Consider the following 21,337-nt stretch of genomic DNA (forward strand, 5'->3'; position numbering starts at 1 on the left):
CTTCTTCACCACCATCACTGATAATCTCACCGCTCTTCGTTTAAAAAGAATAAAAAGAAAATCTCATTTTTATGTCTTACTCTCTCCCATTCATAAAAATATTAATTGACATCAACGAGAAATGAGCGTAAACGAGTATGCAGCTAAATATTATCCTTTCTTGTGTCCCGTCTAATCTTGCAAAATAACAAATGATTTACTTTTCTTGGTCATCTGATTTTACAATAGTTACTATGTCACCACTTATTCTTGCAAAACACACATACACCTAAGACATTCAAATTCACCATGGAGGATATGCAAAAGAGCTAGCTTTTCTACTCAACAACACCACTCCCATCAATGGCCTCCGCATAGCAAACCAGCGGCGCCGCCATCTCCGCTGCAAATCCGGGCCCTAGCCTCAGATCAACGCCGCCGTCTCCATCTTTCATCTTCCAATCGAACCGTTGCACCAAGGCGGCGACAGCACAGGGAGCGACCAACATAGCGAGGGACGCGCCGGGGCACCCTCTCTTCCCACTCCCGAATGGAATGAACCGAAAATTCTGCCCCTTCATCTCCATCCGGTGGTCGCCGATCCTCTCCGACGACCCTTCGAGAAACCTCTCCGGCAGGAAGCTGTCAGGCTCCGACCAGGCCTCTGGGTCCCGCATGACGGCGTATGCGTTGACCAGGACTCGAGTGTTGGCCTTGATTAGTGAGCCGTTGACGTGGCAATCGTCGGCAGATTGTCGGATTATGATCGGCGCCGACGGGTGGAGGCGGAGAGTTTCGGCGATGACGGCGGAGAGATATGGGAGGTTGGGGAGGTCGGATTCTTGGACTGCCCTGGTTGCTCCGACGACCGAAATTATCTCTTTTCTTAGCTTTTGAAATGCTTCAGGACGATTCAGGAGCTCTCCCATCGCCCATTGCACCGCCGTCGCCGTCGTGTCGGTGCCGGCCATGAAAAGATCCTGCGTAACCAATAGGTTAATTAGATCTTGGAAATAGATCAGCTCATTATCTCAGTATCAAGTGAGATCGATCTTGTCATTACCACTATTAAATATTTGATAATTAAGAGGGAGAAAAATAAATATTTGATAATTAAGAGGGAGAAAAATGCAAAACGAAAGTTAAAAATTTTTAAGGATGGCAGAGAACAAAATTTCTCAATGACAAGCAAAAATAATTTTCTTTTTTAAGTGTTTATTTTACTATGGTTTTGAAAGATGATTAAAAAATCTCATTTGGGTTAAATTTATAATAACAAAATCACTTTCATATTTGATTCTTTATGTTCGTAAAAGTATTTTTGAAGGATTTTTCAATCGATTAGTTGAGTCCAAATTAGAAACTAACCGAGATCCACAAAAGTACTTTACGAGCTCGAGTATCCAAAGAAACCTATGAAGATCGAACTACCGAAAACTCATATAAACATGACTATAAATAAAGTTATTAAATTCTTTAAAGACTAGGGATGAGTTTGATGTAGCTTTTAATTTAAACACTTTTTAAACAAATATTTTTTCCTTAAAACACATTTTTTAAATTTCTATAAAAACATATTTAATTAAAATACTTGTGTGTGGTTGATTCCATTCTCTTTAAAGTGATTTTAATCACTTGTTTTGTTTCACTGTATGCTATATCTAAAATTGATTCTACAAATGTTAAGTTGCTATTAAATTAAAGCCATATCAAAGTAATTTTCGGTTAATCACTTCATTGATACTCAACTCTATAGTGATACTTTAAAAAGTATAACAAACAAATTTATTTAAACGGTCGTTTTTATTTGTTAAGAGAAAAAATACTGCACAATCACTTAATTAAAAGGAGTTAATCAAAAGAATTATTAGACTTTTGCAAAATTATTGATATTCTTTTAACCGATTATAGCTAATTCATGCCTACTCAAACACATATACTTCTTTTAGGTGGTATGTTTGAATCCTCACTTTTCTAACCGTAACGTAATTTATAATTAAACTTTAGAAAGTAAAAAAAGGATTATTACTAGGAGAGGTGGATCAAAAAACTCACAAGCAAGAAGGATTTGATATCTTTTCTGGTCAGTCTCATTTGAGCACCTGGATCTCTGTAAATCTCCAATAAGATATCCAACAAATCCTTTCTTCTCTCCCCATCATCACCTCCATTAATGGCGTCCTTAATGTTCTCTTCATGTTCCTTCATTATCTTCTCGACCAACCCATCAAACCTTTTCAAAGTCTTCACAAACTTCTTCCCATTTCCTGAGAAATCAAACACTTTCAAAGGTCCTAAAATGTCCCCCACACTCAATTTCCCAGCCAGCCTATTGATCTTCCACACCAAATCCTTAATCTCTTGAGCCTCATCTTCCCCATTTGAGCACCTTGTGCTTAAAACCATCCTTGATATGATGTTGTTTGTCAAAGTTGTCAATTCCAAGCTCAAATCTGAGTGCTTCTTTTCTCTTGAATTAAACCCTATTCTCTCCACTAGTTTCATCACCTCGTCGCGGCGGATGGCAGTTGAGACGGCCAGCTGCGGCGGTGAGAGGAGCCTTGTCATGGTCATCTTCTTCATGAACCGCCAGTAGGCGCCATATGGGGCCATGACGAATCTCGACCCACGGTAGATGAAGTGCTCGGAGGCGCCGAACTCCGGCCGGGAGAGGAAGTTGTGCTCGCGGGTTTTGAGGATCTCTTTGACGACTGCAGTGGTGGAGGCGACGACGCATGTCGATGCCCCGAGTTGGAGGTGGATGAGGGGGCCATGGCGGCGAGCTAGGGTTTGGAAGGAGGTGACCAAGACTGGGGTGAGAAGGTGAAGGTGGCCGATGAGAGGTAGGGCCGGTGGGCTCGGGGGCAGGGCGGGGCGGTCCGGAGACGAGGGAGGTTTTGGGAGATATTTTTTGAGGAAGATGTGGAGGATGAGGGCAGTGATGAACCAGAAGGACCAATATTGATAGGAAGGGATCAAAGAGGTGGTGTTGTGATCAAAGATGGTTGCCATGGCTTCCATTTTCTTGTGTGGGATATGTAAAAGGGATGAATAATTAATCTATTTTGGTTTTCTAATTCCAAAGGGTAACCTTTAACAATGATATATATAATGTTAATGTTTGCATTAAAAGGAAGAGACAGAAAGAAAATTTGTATTTTTATAAAGAATAATAAAACTTCAATGTGTAAAAAAATTGGAGCTACCTAAGTTCAATTAACTCAATTAGTTAAAGCACATATCTTCGAGTTTGTGCATCTTCACTATTATAACTGTATTTTATACTCACTAGAGAAAAGATGATAAATTTGTAAATTTAAAGTTTTTAATAAAGGGTTGATATCATTTTTTTTCTAACAAAAGGGACCAAAGTGTTTCTTTTTTTTAAATACAACAACATGATCATGTGGGAGTAAAGATTCAAATTCACAATTTTTTTGTTGGAGATAAATGTCTTAACCAGGTGAGTTAACTCACTTGACCTCACTTGACAAGGATGAAAGTTATTGATATGAGCTTTCATGTTTGAATACCTAAACTTTAAATTTTGAGAAAAATAAGCAGTCATTGAGATTTGATATAGGTGTCTATTTGGTTCCTGAGATTTTAAAACATATATTTTTAGTCTTCCCAGTTTGGAAAATATTCATAAATGATTTCTACATCTATTTGATCATGAGCTAACTAACAAAAACAAAAAGTTAATGTCGCGGTTAAGTTGTTTATTATACTTGCGCATAGCTAGGTGAAATATATTAAATTAATATTATTTTTTACGGTGTTATATATATATATATATATATATATATATATTTTACATGTCAAAATATAATTTTGGTACTTGTTAAATTAATTATTATAAGTTCTTTAACAAAGAATTTTTGTAAATCATTTTAATCTGTATTCTAATTTACATTTATCGAGATTGTTGTAAAATCTAGAAACACTGAAACTAAGATTTCTATTCAATACAATGCAAGAATTTATTGATAATTGAATAGACATCTGTAAATATAAAGACTTAAAAAGAAGTAGAGAGACTATTCATACTTTCTACACACTTTAGTTGAGAATTTAGAGATTATAATTAAAAATAAGATAAGAGAGCTTAATAACACAAAATATCTAATAATTTATATAACAACTAAAATAGAATAAAATGAAAAGTTGAGCATAAAAAAGTAAGACTTAAACCTAAATAAAACGTCTTTCATGTATACATAGTAAAGTATTATATAATATTTCTGGTAGGTATATATCTATATATATATTAAAAACATATGAATAAAAATTTTATAAAATGATTACGATCATATTTTAAAAATATGATCAACCGATTCACAATAGCATGAGTGACTCATATTTAAAATTCTAAAGTTTTTCAAATCAACATATCTTGAATATGTAAGCAAAGAAGATATTGTAATAGATATGCGCGATCCCTAATTCTCTAATTCTTGACCTGACTCAATGAGTCTATGAACCTTGAACTTTTTGATGTTATATGAAATTTACTATTTGTGTTTTCATGTAGGAGGTTTCTCCTACACTCCCATCAATATGACATTTGTCTATCACCCGAATTTTTTGATTCACGGCATCGAGTATTTGCACGTAACGTAACAAAACGTATTGAAAGCGGGTCACTTAGATAGAATTATATATATATGGACATAATTTACTTCTCTGAAGATCGAAAGTTTGAACTCCCCGCTCTTTATTGTAATTAAAAAATGGTTAATTATTCTTTTCACCTCATCGTATCATGAAGGGAGGGAAACATTGAATTATTTATTATTATTTTAGAAAGGAAACATAGAATATTTGGAAAATGGGGTAGGTGGGTTGGTCAAAATCAAAGAAACTAAAAAAAATACAATACAAACAAGTACATCAAACCACCACAAAACTTGGTTGGTATATAAGCCTAAAATAGTTTTGTCTTGGCTTGGGATGAACAACACAAAATAATTGAATTATTGCTTTGAAAAAATGTGGTCCTAATTAATTTTCTTTAAGCCATGGAGGGTCATTATCATGGCAACTTAAAAGGAAATATAATATTGTAAATGAACCAAAATTGTAACATATATGAGCTTTAAATAATGATGGTAAATATTGCAAGTCATAAGACAAATTGTTAAAAGTTGTAATTTTTGTCAAATCTTGAATTGGCTAATGAATTATATATCAATCATAAGATCGCTTAAATGTTCAAATTAAATCTTCTCTCACATTGTTTAAAGAAAAAACAATTGCAACTTTTCTTCTTCTAGAAGTTATTTGTGTTGTACTTTTGTTGGAGCATATATTTATATAACTGAGTTTTTATAAATCTCTGCTAGTTTTAAATCAATAAGGGTTTTTATTGGTAATTTTATCGTTTTTTGTTTCTCGTTTCAAATTTTATTAAGAAATTTAAGTATTTGACAACTTTTTATATCCGTTGCTTCTCAATTTTTAGAAATATTCTTAAATTTGTATAGAAATTTTGGAAATATACAAAAACAAGTTTCTTGTTTCTATTTGCAATTTGTTTCAAAATATATGATAAACTAATTTAATCATAAAACCTTTAATCTATAAACATTGTTGTTCATCATGGATAAAAACTTATTTTATATCCATCAGTTATCTATATTCCACATTGGACAATTATAAATTTTTATATGATATCAAAGAAATTCAGACGCTGAATGATATGATTCAAATCCAACATTCTTTTTTCCTATAAATACCCGATTAGCGGGGTTAAAAAGTGGAGGAGATTAAAAGAAAAGAGACCTAGCTGTTGGGTTTTTCTAATTCATGTACGAACAGATGTTAAAGAATCAGAGAATAGGAGTAAAGAAGTTGTGGTTCCGCAAAATGCGTTGAGGCATATCAGTTGATTGAACACCTAAGAGTAAAACACTATTTAGGTGCGAACCGTGAGATTGCTGTGCATGCACCATTTTTATAGTGAGCGATTATGATCCAACTACTCGCTACATTGATCTATTAGACCGCGTGTACTTAGACATTGCACTGACTTTCTCTAAAAGTTTGTAAGTGATTCTCATATCTTTCTAGAAAAAAAAAATGTTTTGGAAGTTATAGCAATTCTCATATTCTTCTAAATATATTCTGAAAGTTGGTAAATAGTTCTCGTATTGTTCCCAATGATAACTTGGGGTTTCGAAGAATATCTTTTTGAAAACCAATATTTTTGTAATTGTTTTATATTATTGAAAATCTCTCGACTTTGCTAACAAACTTTTATATTTTATGTTTACGAAGGATTTTGGATTTCTTTTAAGTATAATTGAATATAAGATAAATTTTGTTATGTCACATTTGGTTTAATTGAATTTTTAAAGATTTTTCAGATTCAATTTTTATTCCGAAAGTTTGAGTTTTCATGAGCTTCTATATTTATGTAAATAGTATTTGAAAATATTGACGGTTAGGAAAGATTTTATTTAATTTTCAGATTTCTTGTTGCCAAAATTTGTAAGTAAATTTTGGTTTACTTTTTAAAAAGTATTTATAAGGATTTTGATTTGAATTTTGAATTTTTTGAATAAATCTTGCATTATTTTTTAAAGTATTTTGTTTTGATTTAAATACTATTTTAATATTTATACTTTCGGGTTATTTTGGTATTCTACTTCTCAAAACCTTCATTTTGGTTAATATACTTCCAACTTTTACATCATTTTAGTCCCTATACGTTTAAAATATCTGTTTTAGTCTCTGTATTCTTAAAAGTTTAGCATTTTTGTCCTTTCATTTTCATTCTTATCTCATTTCTTTCCATTACAATTTTTCAATCACAAATTTCCTTAAAATGTAGTCAAGAAATCATATTAAATGTTTAAACTTAATGTTAGAATTTGCAAACAAATATAAAAAAAAGGGCACTTTTAAAAGTATATGGGCAACAAAAATTGATATTTTGTAATTATAGGGACCAAAATGAAAAAAAGTTGAAAGTATAGTAACTAAAATGAAGGTCTTAAAAGCAGAAGAACAAAAAATGAATTAAAGTAAAAAATACATGACCATAAAATAATATTTAAACTTTTTTTTTTATAATTATGTAATTTATTTTAAATGGTTAAACGAGCTTTGAAAGTAAACTTCCTATTTTCTTTTTAAAAATAATTGTAGTGAAAACATGTTGAAATTATTTTTTAATCGATTTATCTTTCAAAATATCTATCTACATTGGCTTATTTCAAGTTATGATTTTTAGAATTTTAAAGAAATATCTTCCTTTTTTTTGTGTGGATATTTTGAGACGTGTAAAATCAAATGTATTTATATGAAAATATGATCGGGCATGCCTTTTGTAATTTTTGGAAATTCATATCTTATGTATGGCAGTTCAATTAAAATAAATGAATGTGAAACTTGTTAGTATGAAAATTTTTTGTGTAATGTTATTCGTGCGGGAATAATATAGATTAATGTATGAGTGAATGTAATAACTCACATTAATACCTCGCAAATAAGTATTTAGCCTAACCGTCAAAGAATGTGTGGAAATGATTTTAATAACGTTGGAAATACAACCAAAATCTTATATTGACTAAATAAGGAGAAGATCGAAGGATAATCTCTTAATTTATAGGCACTTTGAATGAAACCAACCGCAATGGTACGTCATGAGCATTAGCAAGAAGCAAATTCATGAGCTTATGTATAAAGTGGACTATTAATCCTTAACATGTGAGAAGAACATTTTTATGGTATAGTTCATTCCAACGAGAATGTAGATAGGTGTGCGTTCTCTTTTCTTTTTTAAATTTGTTTTTTTGACGATTTCTCAACTGGTGGAATAGATAGTGATTGAAATAGAGTTCTAGCATGAGCAATGCATTTAGACTTTATGTTAGGGATCGAAGAACTCACGCACCTCTCTTTATTGAAGCAACCAAACACGAAGTGGAAGATAAAGAAGAAGAAGAACACAAGAGAATTAAGTGGTTCAATCAAGATGACCTACCTCCACTGTAAGGACAGTTTCTCTCTTTACTTATTTTGTAAGGTACAAGATTTTACATAGTAAAATCTCTCTCTCACCTTTAATTACAGAGAAGGCTTTTCATAGGTTGTGTACTAGCCCTAACAACCTTAACCGAAAAAGTGTAGAAGATTTGCTAGCTTTCAGTAGGATTTACCTTATGGTAATTTTACAAAATCTCCACCTTAAATCATACTGGAAGTAAAGAGGCTGTTGATTATTTCTTTTCATCCTTTGTCTATGAGGTTCATTCCAGTCAGTTGGAGGCAGTACTCGAATTTCTCTTGATTTACTGGTTTCGTTAGCATATCAGCGGCATTATCTAAGGTATGAACCTTCATGACTTCTATCTCTCCTTTTTCAATTTGTTCTCTAACAAAATGATATTTGACATCGATGTGTTTAGTTTTACTATGAAATTGTTGATTCTTGGATAGATGTATGGTACTTTGATTGTCACAGTAGATTTTTACTTTCTGTTGAACACAACGGAAGTCCTTTAGGAGACCTTTGAGTCATATGGCTTCTTTGGCAGCTTCTGTTAGGGCTATAAATTCTACCTCTGTGGTAGATAAAACTACCATCGGTTGTAAAGAAACTTTCCAGCTGATGATATTGTCACCCACTAGAAACAAGTACCCCATGAGTGACCTTCTTTTGTCAAGATCCCCTACATAGTCTGAGTCCACGTACACATACAACTGTGGTTTCTGATTAACTAATTTTTTGTAGATTAGCCCTAATTTTTCTATTCCTTTGAGGTACTTTAGTACCCATTTGGTGGCTTCCTAGTGCATTTTCCCAGGATTTGCCATAAATCTACTTATTAGACTTGTTGCATAAGCTAGGTCTCGTCTTGTGCATATTATTAGATACATCAAGCTTCCAACTGCATTTGGATAAGGTATAGAGCTCAAATACTTTTGATGTTCATAGTCATCAGAGGCAGGACAGTTTTTTGATGATAACTTAAAAGTGTTGAGCTAAAGGAGTTTTAACTATTTTTGTCTCATTTAGCTTAAACTTCTCAATAATCCTCTTGCAGTATGAGCTTTGATTTAGGCTTAGGGTGCCTTCATTCAGATTTCGATTGATTTCCATTCCAAGTATCTTTCTTGCATCACCCAAGTCTTTCATATCAAATTCATTCTTTAAGCATTCTTTTACATAGGTGAGGTCATTTCTTCTTTTGCCAGCTAACAACATATCGTCCACACAGAGGAGTAGGAATATATCACTGTTATCAGTAGTTGTTTTAACATAAAAGCAACTATCAAAATCACTTCGGTTGAAGCCAATTTTTGTGATATATTCATCAAACCTGTAGTACCAACATCTAGGGGATTGCTTTAAACTGTACAAAGCTTTGTTCAGTAAACATACCTGATTTTCTTTTCTCTTTTGTTGATAACCTTCTGGTTGCTATATAAAGATTGTTTCTGATAAAAATCCATGTAGGAAGGCTGTTTTTACGTTTAGCTGGTCAAGTTGTAGCTCTTTTTGAGTTACTATGGTTAGTAACATCATTATTGATGTGTGTTTTACAACTGGTGAGAAAACTTTGGTGTAATCAATGCCTTCTCTTTGAGTGAATCCTTTAGCTACTAGCCTTACTTTATATCTCGATTGTTAAACTCCCGAAATACCTTCTTTAAATTTGTAGAGCCATTTGGTAGCTATTACCTTTTGCCCTTTAGGCAGAGGCATCAATGTCCATGTCTCATTTTCTTCTAGAGACTTCATCTCTTCATTCATGGCATTTATCCATTTTAGTGCATCTGGGCCATTTACTGTTTCTTGGAAGTTTTGAAGTTCAATATCATTTAGAGAGTGGGCTACATTTAAAGCTGAAGCAACTATGTTAGAGTCTTGATACCTTGCAGGTGGCACAATGTTTCTTCTTTGTCTATCTCTTGCTAATGAGTAGTCAGCAAGTTCACTAACTAGTTGTGGTATTTCTTCTTGATCTATACCACTTTCTTCTTCTATTTCTAGAGTGGGACCTTGAGGAGGTGAAAGATTTCTATTAATTTTGGTACTTTATGTAACTCCACCTCGATTGCTGTATGGTTTGGGGTATATTCTTGTAGATTCTTCACTTCCTGATACATGAACATTTCTCGTTCTCTAAACAAAACATCTCTACTATTTATTCACCGTTTTTCCCTGGGATGCCAGAGTCTAAAACCTTTTACCCCATCTGTGAACCCAACAAACATACACCTAACAGCCCTTGGGTTTAGTTTCCCCTAATTTACATGAATAAATCCCACACAACCAAACACCTTTAGGTTATCTAATTTTGGTGGGTGTTTGGTCCATCTTTCTTCCAGAGTTATAAAATCATTTGCTGTATGAGGACATCTATTAATTATATAGACTGCATATGACGCAGCTTCTGCCCAAAACTTTCCAGGTAGGTTTGCATCAGATAAAAGGCAACTAATACGTTCTAAAATGGTTCTATTTAACCTTTATGCCACTCTATTCTGCTGAGGAGTATGCCTTACAATTCTGTGATGCATTATCCCACTTTCTTGGCATATATTTTTAAACTCCTCATTACAATATTCTAGCCCATTGTCTGTCCTTAAGTATTTGATGGACCTAGAAGTTTGATTTTCTACTAATTTCTTCCATTCTTTAAATTTTTCCACAGTTGATCTTTGGTTTTAAGGGAGAAAATCCATATTTTCCTAGAAAAATCATCAACAAAGGTTAAGAAGTACCTTGAGCCACTGAGAGATGATACTTGAGCGGGACCCAAAAGATCTAAGTGTATGTAGTCAAGGATTGCTTTTGTTACATGATCCTTTTCTGAAAACTCTGCATCTTTGCTTTGCCCATCACACAATGTTCACAAAATTGTAGGCTTTCATTTACCCCTTTTGGTAGAACTCCTTGACTGGCCCATTCCTGTAATCCTTTTGCACTCACATGAGATAGTCATTTATGCCATAGGTCTCCCTCTGACAATTCTTCTCTTGCAGCTTCATAGGCTACCCCTGATGATTCAATATCTTTAACAACATAAAGACCGTTTACCTTTTCAGCAACTAAAACTGTTTTAGAGTCCTTTCGAACCTCAATTGTTCCACCTTGCCCATTGTATGTGCAGCCTATAGAATCAAGCATTCGTAAGGAAATTAAGTTCCTTTTAAGGCTGGGTACATGCCTTACATTATGTAGGAGTTTAACTGAGCCATCCTTCATTCTTAGGGACACATTGCTGATTCCTACAACATTGCAAATATTGTTATTTCCCATGAAAACTGAGCCTCCATCCCACTCTCTGTAGGTCTGGAAACAAGTCTTTAAGGTGTCATATTGTATGAACACCCAGAGTCAAGGACCCATTCTTGATTGTTTTGATTATATTTCAACTTCTCTGTGACAGTAACGACGTTTCAGTTTTGATTTCCATTTGTCATCTGTCTGATACTTAGTATCTTTCTAGTTTCCCTTATTTTTACCTTTTGCATAATGTCCTTAAGCATTTGTGTTATCACATTTCACAGCCTGATGGATACTTTACCATATTTCAATTCTGCTTTCACTTCTTTATATGCCTCAGGAAGTGAGTTTCACTTCTTTATATGCCTCAGGAAGTGAGTTCAAAGGGATGAAAGCTTCGTTGTCATCACCAATCTTTTCCCCTAAGCTTTTGAATTCTGATGATAGTTTCTTGAAGTCGTCAAGATTCTCACTTAGGGTTTTTGAGTTGCCCATCTTGTAAGTGAAATATTTCTCTTTGATGTATACCTTGTTTGGTAATTCTCTAGAGAGAAAAATTTCTTCCAACTTCGTCCATATCTTGTATGCAGTTTCAACCTCCATTACTTGCCTTAGAACGTTATCACTGAGGTTGAGGATGATTGTCCCGTATGCAATTTCTTCCATTGTTTCCCTTTCTTATGCAGTCATTGTCTCCAATAACTTTGCTTGATCTAGAATGGCCTTGGATGCTTTATGTTGTCCCAGAAGTGCTTTAATTTTGACCTTCCATAACTCAAAATCACCTTTACCATCGAACTTGTCAATATCGATTCTTGCGACTGCCATTGATTCTTGATTTCGGTTTAAGAGCTGCTATTCTTTCAACCAACGCTCTGATACCAATTTTGTTAGGGATCGAAGAACTCATGCACCTCTCTTTACTGAAACAACCAAACACGAAGAGGAAGATAAAGAAGAAGAAGAACACAAGAGAATTAAGTGGTTCGGTCAAGATGACCTACATCCACTGTAAGGGCAGTTTCTCTCTTCACTTATTTTGTAAGGTACAAGATTTTACATTATACAATCTCTCTCTCACCTTTGAGAAGGCTTTTTATAGGTTGTGTACCAACCCTAACAACCTTAACCGAAAAAGTGTAGAAGATTTGGCTTTTAGTAGGATTTCTCGAATCACATAATTTAAAATATTTCTTGAACTTTCTTGACACCAAATACAGGGTAAGTTTGGAGTGGTTTAGAGCAAACAAATGAGTTTGTTTTTAGTTTATTTTTTTGTAATATAATATATTTTGAATTTAAATTTTAGTTTGTAGTTGGACAAATGAATATTGTTTTATCTTTAATGTAGAATATTATTTTTGAATTATGATTTTGCTAGAAAGGAAAGGTTGGTATTGAAACTTCTTGATTATGTCAACCCCTAACATGCATATTAAAAACCTACGGGCCAATTTGTTGTCATCAAAAAATGGTCTAGGAAATCAAAGATTCCAAACAAATTCCATCACTACTCTAATAAAAAAAAATCAATTAAAATTACTGTTTTAATAATCAAAACAATGCATCCAGTAGCTTACAAATAGGAAAAATGTTATGGATTTTGGTCTCACATTGAAATTGGAAACTTTCTTACCTCTAAAAACTAAAATAGAAAACATTAAACTCAAAAGTAAGAAAATAGGAAAAAAAATGTTAAAAAGTTTTAGAGAAAATGTAATTAATAATACCAGTAGCCTCAAACAATTATTTAAAAATAAAACCAACCATTATGTGCTAACTTGATTAGTTAAGAAATTACTTGTTTCTCTAAAATTCGAAAGTTGGAATGTCTCCCTTCTTGAACTTAAAAATGAAAAAAAATAAAGAAATAAACAAAAAACCAAAACAAAATGGTGTAATTTAATGAAAAGCAATCTGGGATATTTTCAATTTGATTTTCGAATGGGAAGAAGGCTAACTTTTCAGGTGAGCCTCATAGAACCTACATTTGAGAAAAACAGCAGTCCCGGCGGGTTGCTCTAACTCAGAGGGCCCTGGCGAAGTGTTTGTTCCCGAATGACGAAAGTGGAAAGACACTAAGGGAGCAGCAGTGGATGTTAGGGGTTGTCTCGAATTCCCATTGACGTTTTTTCTTACTCCATATTCCATTGTAACGACCATCTGGTTCACTGATGGATTCAATTGGTTTCATCGGTCATTCTGCAAACGTGACAGATCCTTCTCAAACACCCAACTCCTAATATCAATATCTCAGGGCTAGGGATGCGATACGAGGAATGGGGAAGCACCCGCGCGAGCGGTAGTGGACGAAGCGGAAGCGAGAATGACTTCATCAGATGATTGCATTGAACAAGTGGTTAGTAGATTATAGAAAAGAAAGAATTCACCTTAGAGATAGGAGCGACTTTCTTGTGGTAGTCATTTCGAATGAGCAAGTAGTGAACCGCTTTTTCTTCTTCCACGAAGATCTCCTATTCGTTCTGGATCTAGCTGAAAAAGAGCCCACATCCATAGCATGAGTAGGTAAAACAAGTGAATGATTTGAAATTCTGAGTTATTTCACTCAACTCAATCGAGAAGCAACCTCTTCAACATCTATAAAAAAACCCACTATGATGATTCGAACTCATAACTTTTTAATAGAAAATATATATTTTAACGAGTTGATCTAATTAAGTAGCTCATATTCACCCTTTAAATCTCCATTGAAAAAAAATCAATTGATGTCCACGTATGTTAACATATTTAATTTTGTTATTAAAATATTTTATATCCTTCGCATGAAAATATAAAACACTAAATTTTTTTTTTTAAAGAAAATTGTTTGAATTTGAATTCATTATTTTCTTTTGAAAAAATAATAAAATTTTGAAAATAATAGAGAATATTTAGTTGATACCTGAGTCATAAACTTAACTCGTCAACTAGTTAAGATACTCGTCTCGGTCCAAAAGATCATGAAAAATACTGAAAAGGTAGAAAGAAAACTAGAAATGGCTTTATTAAGTTGAAAAAAAATTAATAATGAAATACACAATATGAGATTTATATATGTTAAACCCTAAATAAATAAATAAAGACTAATCTACCCTCAAAGACTCATAATAATAAGGATAATAATAATTCATGTTAACATCATCGAAAAAGTCACGATGTTATAGCTATAAGCATGAAGAGTTTGTTAGAAAAAAACGAAAGCGTGAAGCGAAGTATGCCTTGATAAACAATATCATAGGGTAGAATGACGAAGATAAATGTCTAAACTACAAGTAGCCAACGTAACCAGATAATTTCACAAGTAGTTGAGGTCATGCCACGATACTAAAAATACATAATCCAATGGTCGAATTGCGATTTGTAACGTCTCATGCCCAAATTTCGGACAAGGATTCGGAATCCAGATCTGGCACCTAATTGCCCTAGCATTCCCCTGCATCCTGCAACACCCAACCTAAGATTGCTCCAAGTCAAGTTTGCTTAACTTAGATCTTATGATTGAGTTACCGGAAAAAAGGTACACCATTAGTATAGATAGTGCCTATTAATTTTTTAAGTCCTTAATCATGCTTCCATGCTTCCATGATTTCAAGATCTTCTCATTTAGATGTGATATCGGTTCATCCATATACCCATTCTCCCTACTCGGACGTCACATGCCTACCATCTTTTGCTTTGTTCGAACTACATTGTATTGTTTGAGAGGTTCCGCTCTACCATTTGCAATGCCTCAAGCCCAATATTCAAAATGATCGCCAACCTAATTAACAACGAAGTAAGTATGCAAATCTAAAAAAGACGTGGAAGAAAACTAGAGACTCTAAAACTGAGTGTCTCGAAGATATCTGAGAATATGAAGAACAACACTACAATGAATTGTAACGAGAGTGGTGACGGACTGATTAAACCACATGAACAAAGAGCGACGTGTCTAAACAAACTAAGTCAAATAAAATACATCAAACTCTCACCAATAGTATGATATAAACTAAAATCCATCAAAGAAACATTATCTGATGGAGAATACAGGATGTTGGACTCGAGAGAAGTATGAACAATTCTGTTGTCAATACATTTAAGTGGTAAGTAATAATTTGATCCAAAGATAAAAGCTTTGGATTTTTAACTAAGATTTAAAAACAAAAAAATTTGTTGGGCAACGGATTTAAAAAAGAAAAACAAAGAAGAATTTGTTGGGCAACGAAACCGGGGAAGCGGCGATGGGTAAGAAAAAAGTTGGAATCTTTGGATAAAGCAAGAGACTGCTTACGGGGGTCCCAAATCCACGGAGTTTTCTGTTTTATCATCCGCCCACTGTTTTCGTTTTCCTTCATTTTCATCCTTCTCATCTTACCCACCATTTTCTCTCTTAATCCGTTTCCATGAATCCTCCTAACTTCGCCTTCCTTCCAACCTTCCCCCCTTTTCTCCCAGAATTTATGCCTTTCGATCTATAAATCAAGCCCTCTTTTCCCCGTTTTCCCTGCTACCTTTCTTCTTTTACTGATTTCACTAGCTGCCTTCTAAATCCATTTTTCGATTCTTACCCGAAGATTAGTCGTTCAGATCTAATCGAGGGGAGGGTTTCGCTATTCTTCTTTGAATTTTTTAGAGGAATCTTGCACGAATTAGTTATGCTTGCTGGGAATAATTGGTTGCTGATTGATTGGTGAATTCGAACTTTATAGCTTGTGGGATTGTTTGTGGGGTGTGAATTATTGGGGTTTTCTAACAATGGTCACGGTTAATCTCGGAGTGCTTCATTATGTGTTGGACCATGTGTATGGTGCATTCGTGCACAGAACCAAGATCAGCCCGCCGTTTTTTTCGAGGGGATGGGGTGGTTCGAAGCTTGATTTGCTTGAGAAGATGATCAAACAGTTGTTCCCAGAAATGGCAGGGCAGAACTGGCCTCCCAGTTTGATTAGACCCATTTGGAGAACGGTTTGGGAGAATGAGACTGCCCGTTTGAGAGAGGGGGTTTTCAGAACCCCTTGTGATGAGCAGCTTCTTGCTGCATTGCCCCCAGAGAGTCATAATGCAAGGGTTGCGTTTCTGATGCCCAAATCAGTACCAACCCACAAGATGGCTTGTGTGGTTCATCTGGCAGGTATCTCGTCATATACTGTCCTACAGAACATCAATCTTATTTTTAGTCAATAATTTTAGGTGGGGAAGTAGGTCCAGGGGGGTACTTTTTGTCTGGAAAACTTGAGAATTTGATATCATTCTCTTTGAATGAGATATCATTTATAGACACAGTTTCGTTAGATATCGTATATGTTGAATCCCTCCCTTTCTGATTGAGTGCTTGTGTTTGATGTTCATGGAACATCAATCTCACTAACTAACTGATGAGGTTCTCAATTGTAAAGGTCAGATGATAACTCTGCACTGGTATTTTGCAGGGACTGGGGACCATGCATTTGAAAGGAGACTACGTCTTGGTGGGCCATTGTTGAAGGATAATATTGCAACCATGGTGCTTGAGAGGTATAACTTGTCCTGCTCTGTCAAGTGCAACTGGAGTGTCTCTAAGGGTGTTATGTAAAACTTTAAGTCATTAATTTTATGTTAACTATTTGAATACAGTCCTTTCTATGGTCAGAGACGACCCATGCTACAATACGGTGCAAAACTTTTGTGTGTTAGTGACTTGCTTTTGTTGGGAAGAGCGACGATTGAAGAGGCTCGCAGTCTTTTACATTGGTTAGACTCTGAGGCAGGATTTGGAAAGATGGGTGTTTGTGGGCTTAGCATGGGTATGCCTCAAGCTAGATGCCTTGTGATTATGATTATGAAGTTACTGGTTCTGTGCTTTAGTGGTTTAACTCTTTCTGAACATTTAAGTGAACTTAAATCTAATTTGCAAAGTTAAACTGTTTGCATCATTAATAGTTTGGAAGTCAAAAGGTACCTTCAGTCCTTATATTATCGTTGAAGCAAATATTTAGTCTTTAAGCTTCGGTTGTTTAAAACTTCTATTACACCTTCATTACAAATTTAATCTACTAAAGTTTAGGGACTTAATTGTTATCTCGATAAAAAATACAGTATTTTAGCTTAGTTTAAATTTAACTTAACACGGTAACACCCTCCAGACCCCAGCCCCCCCCCCCCCCCCCCCCCCCCCCCCCCCCCCCAAAAAAAAAAATCTAAGTTGGAACCGTTTATGAAATTTAGGAGGAGTGCATGCTGCGATGGTTGGATCGCTACATCCTACACCAATTGCAACACTTCCTTTTCTTTCTCCACACTCTGCTGTTGTGGCATTCTGTGAGGGAATTTTAAAGCATGGAACTGCTTGGGAAGCACTGAGAGACGATCTTGCATTGCAGCAGTCTGCAATGACTCTCGAGGAGGTTAGAGAACGGATGCGGAATGTACTGTCTCTCACAGATGTCACACGCTTTCCAATCCCAAAAAATCCCAATGCTGTGATTCTTGTTGCTGCTACTGTAAGTTCTAGATCTTGGTCTACTACATTATGCACTTTAAATACATTTACGAAGTGTTTTGTCTAGGCAATTATCGTCATTCATTTATTGTATCCTTATAAACGCCCATATCTCTGAATGTTCTGATATGGAGTGTTATGCCAATCAAATATAATGACTCTAGGTTTCTCCTGCCTGGTCCATAATAGTTGGTAACTGTTCAAAATTTCTTTCAATTTTTTTTTTTTTTTTTTTTTTTTTTTTTTTTTTGCATTATTTGGTAAAGGCTTACAGTTGTTGCATAGAGCTCCTGCATTTTATAGTCTCCTGTTATGAGTGAAGTTTGAATTGCTTGTATTTTCTGTAAGCTATAGTATAATCTCTTTTGATGGGACAATATTTTTATAATTATAATGTCGTCGTTAAAGCTTTCCATTTGGTCAAAAAAGCCTAGTTGATTGTGGGGTTGTTGGATTAGGCTTTCTTGAATCCTCGTTTTAGAGGGGATACCGAGATTTCCCTCTGTGAAGGAAGCTTTTGTCTACTCCATGGAGCACCTAGATTCAGAATAATAGGACTTTTTAGGGTAAGTGCATCTACCTCCAATTTTGAAGACTCGTGTAAGAAGGGGTTACATGTAGACAAATCATATTTTTTTGACCTGGCCAATTAAATCCTTCTATTGGTGTATCTTTTCTCCCCTAAAAGTTTTTCTTCTTTTGGGCGAAAAAAAGCCACGAGGTGGGAAACGAGCATTTTGTAATTATGGTGTAACTCAAAATAGTTGCCAATTGGCAGTCTTTTTTGTAACTTGGCAAGTAGGAAATCTCATCTTCCCTTTTGTGCTTTTATTTTGATAATGAAAGTTTCATTTCTTACTTAAAAATAAAAAAAAAGTTTTGTGAGAAGGGGAGAGAGACGTTATAAATGGGAGACTTGGGTGGGGAAGTACTCCTTTTTTGTTGATTACCCATGAGTTGGTAGCCCTTTGGCCTTTATGCCCCTATACTTGGGGGTATGGCGCACTGTCCCCATACCCGTACATATGCAAGGAATCATTGCTTGGTTGGAGTTACATTCCATATGGCTTGAACCCATGACCTCGGTCGGGAAGTACTTGAACTCAGCTTTCTCTATCTTTGATAGTCATTTCTGCTTCCAAATGGATTCAGTAAGGAGACCTTCTCTCTCCTTTCCTATTTATTGTGGCTGTGGATGTCTCGTGTTGAGAGGCACGTATAGTGGCTTAGTCTAAGATTTCAAATTGAAATGTGATGTATTTATGGTTTGAAAATGATACTATTTTCTCTTGTTCAATAAGGGATTGAAGTCATTTATGATCTTAATAGGATTTGAAGTCATTTATGATCTTAATAGGATTTTCATGCCTACGACATTACTTGAATAGGATCTGTTTCTGTAGGTTGTACTACTGTGTACGTGTACTTGAGTTCCAAAATAGGATCATCATTGCTTCGTGGAGTTCACTTTTGGCCTCAATCAAAAGGGTCAAATGTTCCATAGTCAGTGTTAATTGCTAAGTTTGGAGGGCTCTTAGTTGATGGAAAGTGTATTTCTTTAGAAGTGGCAATTGCATTACTTTCTATATTCAAAGCTCCTTTCTTCACCTGTTCTAAATTAGAGAAAATTGTAAGGAAGCTTTTATGGGAGGGGTTGGGGGGAGGATGGTGCTTCTCGTAGTCTCAAAACCTTACAAGGATGCTTAAATTGAGATTAGGAATTCAGCTTTAAATATTGAGGTTTTTTTGTCAAGACAATTCAGGGGCGACTTGTGTAGCGATATTTAGGATTACTTCAGCTTTAACCATAATGGGTGGCTCATTGGTTCAAAGGGGCTAGGGTTAATTAGGAGGGAATGAGTTCAAGTCCCTTGATGACTAGCTACCTTAGGAATTAGTAATTCCTTTGTGTTTCCCGGTACTAAATGTTGTAGGGTCAAGCGGTCACCCCGTGAGATTTGTCGAGGTGCGCGTAAGCTGGTCCGGACACTCACGGATATAAAAAAAAAAGATGGCTTTGGCATTTAGTCAAAGTTGTTGAGTAATGATGAAGGAAGTCATTTTGCAACTTCCTTTATGAAAACCAAAGGTTTATTTTGTAGACTGGGTTTTTGACTTTTTATGTTATATTTTGGTCGGACACGAGAGCTTTACCAGGGTAGACGGGGCTCGGACACAGGTCTTGAGTTTGGTTCATTTCAACACTTCATGTGGGCTTTTATTTTTGTTATTTGTTTGTCACTGTAAGCTTTTGTGATACTTGGTAATATTGCCTTTTGTTCTATTCTTCTGGTTGAAAGTTTGGTTTCTTATTAAAGAATTTTCAATGACATCAATAAAAACATAATGATGAAGACAACCAAGGAGACAGTCATTTTCAGAAGCAGCTTAAATGTCTTGTACTAGTTTTAATTGAACTCTCAAGTTGTAGTGTTGCTTTACAACACGGTTTGTTCGCTGCTATTTTATTCCCTTCTACTTACTGCTTTCATAACTTAGTCGAATCCTTTCGGGTTTCAGGACGATGGCTACATCCCGAAACACTCCGTCCTTGAGCTCCAAAAAGCTTGGCCTGGTTCAGAAGTAAGATGGGTGACTGGTGGTCATGTGTCTTCCTTCATCCTACACAACGACGAGTTTCGCCGCGCAATCGTTGATGGGCTCAACAGACTTGAATGGAAGGAGTCGCCGTTATGACACGAAACTTCTCATCAAACATGTTAACAAGGAACTGATTTCTTTCTTTCTTTCTTCTTTCTTCGGTTCTCTCATCTCTGTGGATAGATCTTCCTCTTCACCATTTGTATCATTCAACCTGTAAATCAGATTGGGTCTGCTCTTTTCCTAATTTCAAGTCATTAGATGAATGGAACTTCCATTGTAATTTATAAAACAGTGATGAGATTGCTTATGGAAGTTCCACTTTAATCTTTTATTTATTTATTTTTGTTAGTAAAGTTAAATTAAAAAAATTAGTTTAATTAAATAATTAAATAATGATGTGATATGTATATTTGAACCCGGTCGAAAGTTGGTCTATGAATGAAGTTGCATGAAGAGATGTATTTGTTGTATGTGTCATTGTCTATAATTCTATCACTTTCTTCGAACATTTGTCAAAGTAGTCAAAATTTCTTTAATAATAACATATTTTTAAGAAATTCTTTAATAATAACTTTAAGGTGCCAACATAATTGATTGACACCTTCAAGTTATGTGTTCGATGAAAAAAATAAAAAAAATATAAGTAATTGACATATATTTTTGTGTCGGTTGAAAGTTTGAAATCTTCACCTCCACTCCTTACGTTGTTAAACTAGGAAAAAGTAATAAATAATAACTTGAAGGTCAAATTCTAAATGCAATATTTGAATTTTGAACAAATATTGAACAAATATTGTAATTGAATGGCTAACAGATTATGATTATGACATATTTTATCAAATAGTATAAAATTCGACACGACGTAATATATCAATAGTAGAAGAAACAAAGTAGACATAATAAAGCGTCATGTGTAAAGTAACTTGTCAAATTTATTTTATAGATCAAGTTACTTTATTCTATCTATACTTATAGTCATTTCTTTATCATTCCTTGCCAAAGAATTTGAAGAAGAAAATAAGTATAGATAACATAACCGAGAGAACTCACTTTGA

The 21,337-nt window shown here is 34.7% G+C and overlaps 3 protein-coding genes across 3 annotated transcripts; 1 reads left to right on the forward strand and 2 right to left on the reverse strand.

Annotated features, from left to right (window-relative positions):
• Positions 1-138: 138 nt before the first annotated feature.
• CYP712A1 (cytochrome P450, family 712, subfamily A, polypeptide 1) lies at positions 139-3,042 on the reverse strand. The gene is made up of 2 exons (XM_088124239.1): positions 2,035-3,042; positions 139-959 (listed from the first exon to the last, which is right to left on the reverse strand). Exons 1-2 carry the CDS (start codon positions 2,998-3,000, stop codon positions 318-320), a joined length of 1,608 nt encoding a protein of 535 aa, XP_087980365.1. The 5' UTR covers positions 3,001-3,042; the 3' UTR covers positions 139-317.
• A 5,914-nt stretch (positions 3,043-8,956) lies between these two features.
• On the reverse strand, positions 8,957-11,887 carry LOC148211517 (uncharacterized). Its single transcript, XM_088124448.1, has 6 exons — positions 11,588-11,887; positions 10,944-11,287; positions 10,717-10,824; positions 9,671-10,010; positions 9,371-9,426; positions 8,957-9,308 (listed from the first exon to the last, which is right to left on the reverse strand). Exons 1-6 carry the CDS (start codon positions 11,885-11,887, stop codon positions 8,957-8,959), a joined length of 1,500 nt encoding a protein of 499 aa, XP_087980574.1.
• Positions 11,888-15,485: 3,598 nt separating this feature from the next.
• LOC111021576 (alpha/beta hydrolase family protein) lies at positions 15,486-20,617 on the forward strand. The gene is made up of 5 exons (XM_088124618.1): positions 15,486-16,331; positions 16,630-16,714; positions 16,814-16,983; positions 17,405-17,679; positions 20,199-20,617. Exons 1-5 carry the CDS (start codon positions 15,956-15,958, stop codon positions 20,373-20,375), a joined length of 1,083 nt encoding a protein of 360 aa, XP_087980744.1. The 5' UTR covers positions 15,486-15,955; the 3' UTR covers positions 20,376-20,617.
• The last annotated feature ends 720 nt before the right edge of the window (positions 20,618-21,337 follow it).

This window comes from Momordica charantia, assembly GCF_013281855.1.
Source record: "Momordica charantia cultivar OHB3-1 chromosome 5 unlocalized genomic scaffold, Mcharantia_2.0 BLBB01000005.1, whole genome shotgun sequence".
In the NCBI taxonomy this organism is placed as follows: Eukaryota; Viridiplantae; Streptophyta; class Magnoliopsida; order Cucurbitales; family Cucurbitaceae; genus Momordica; species Momordica charantia.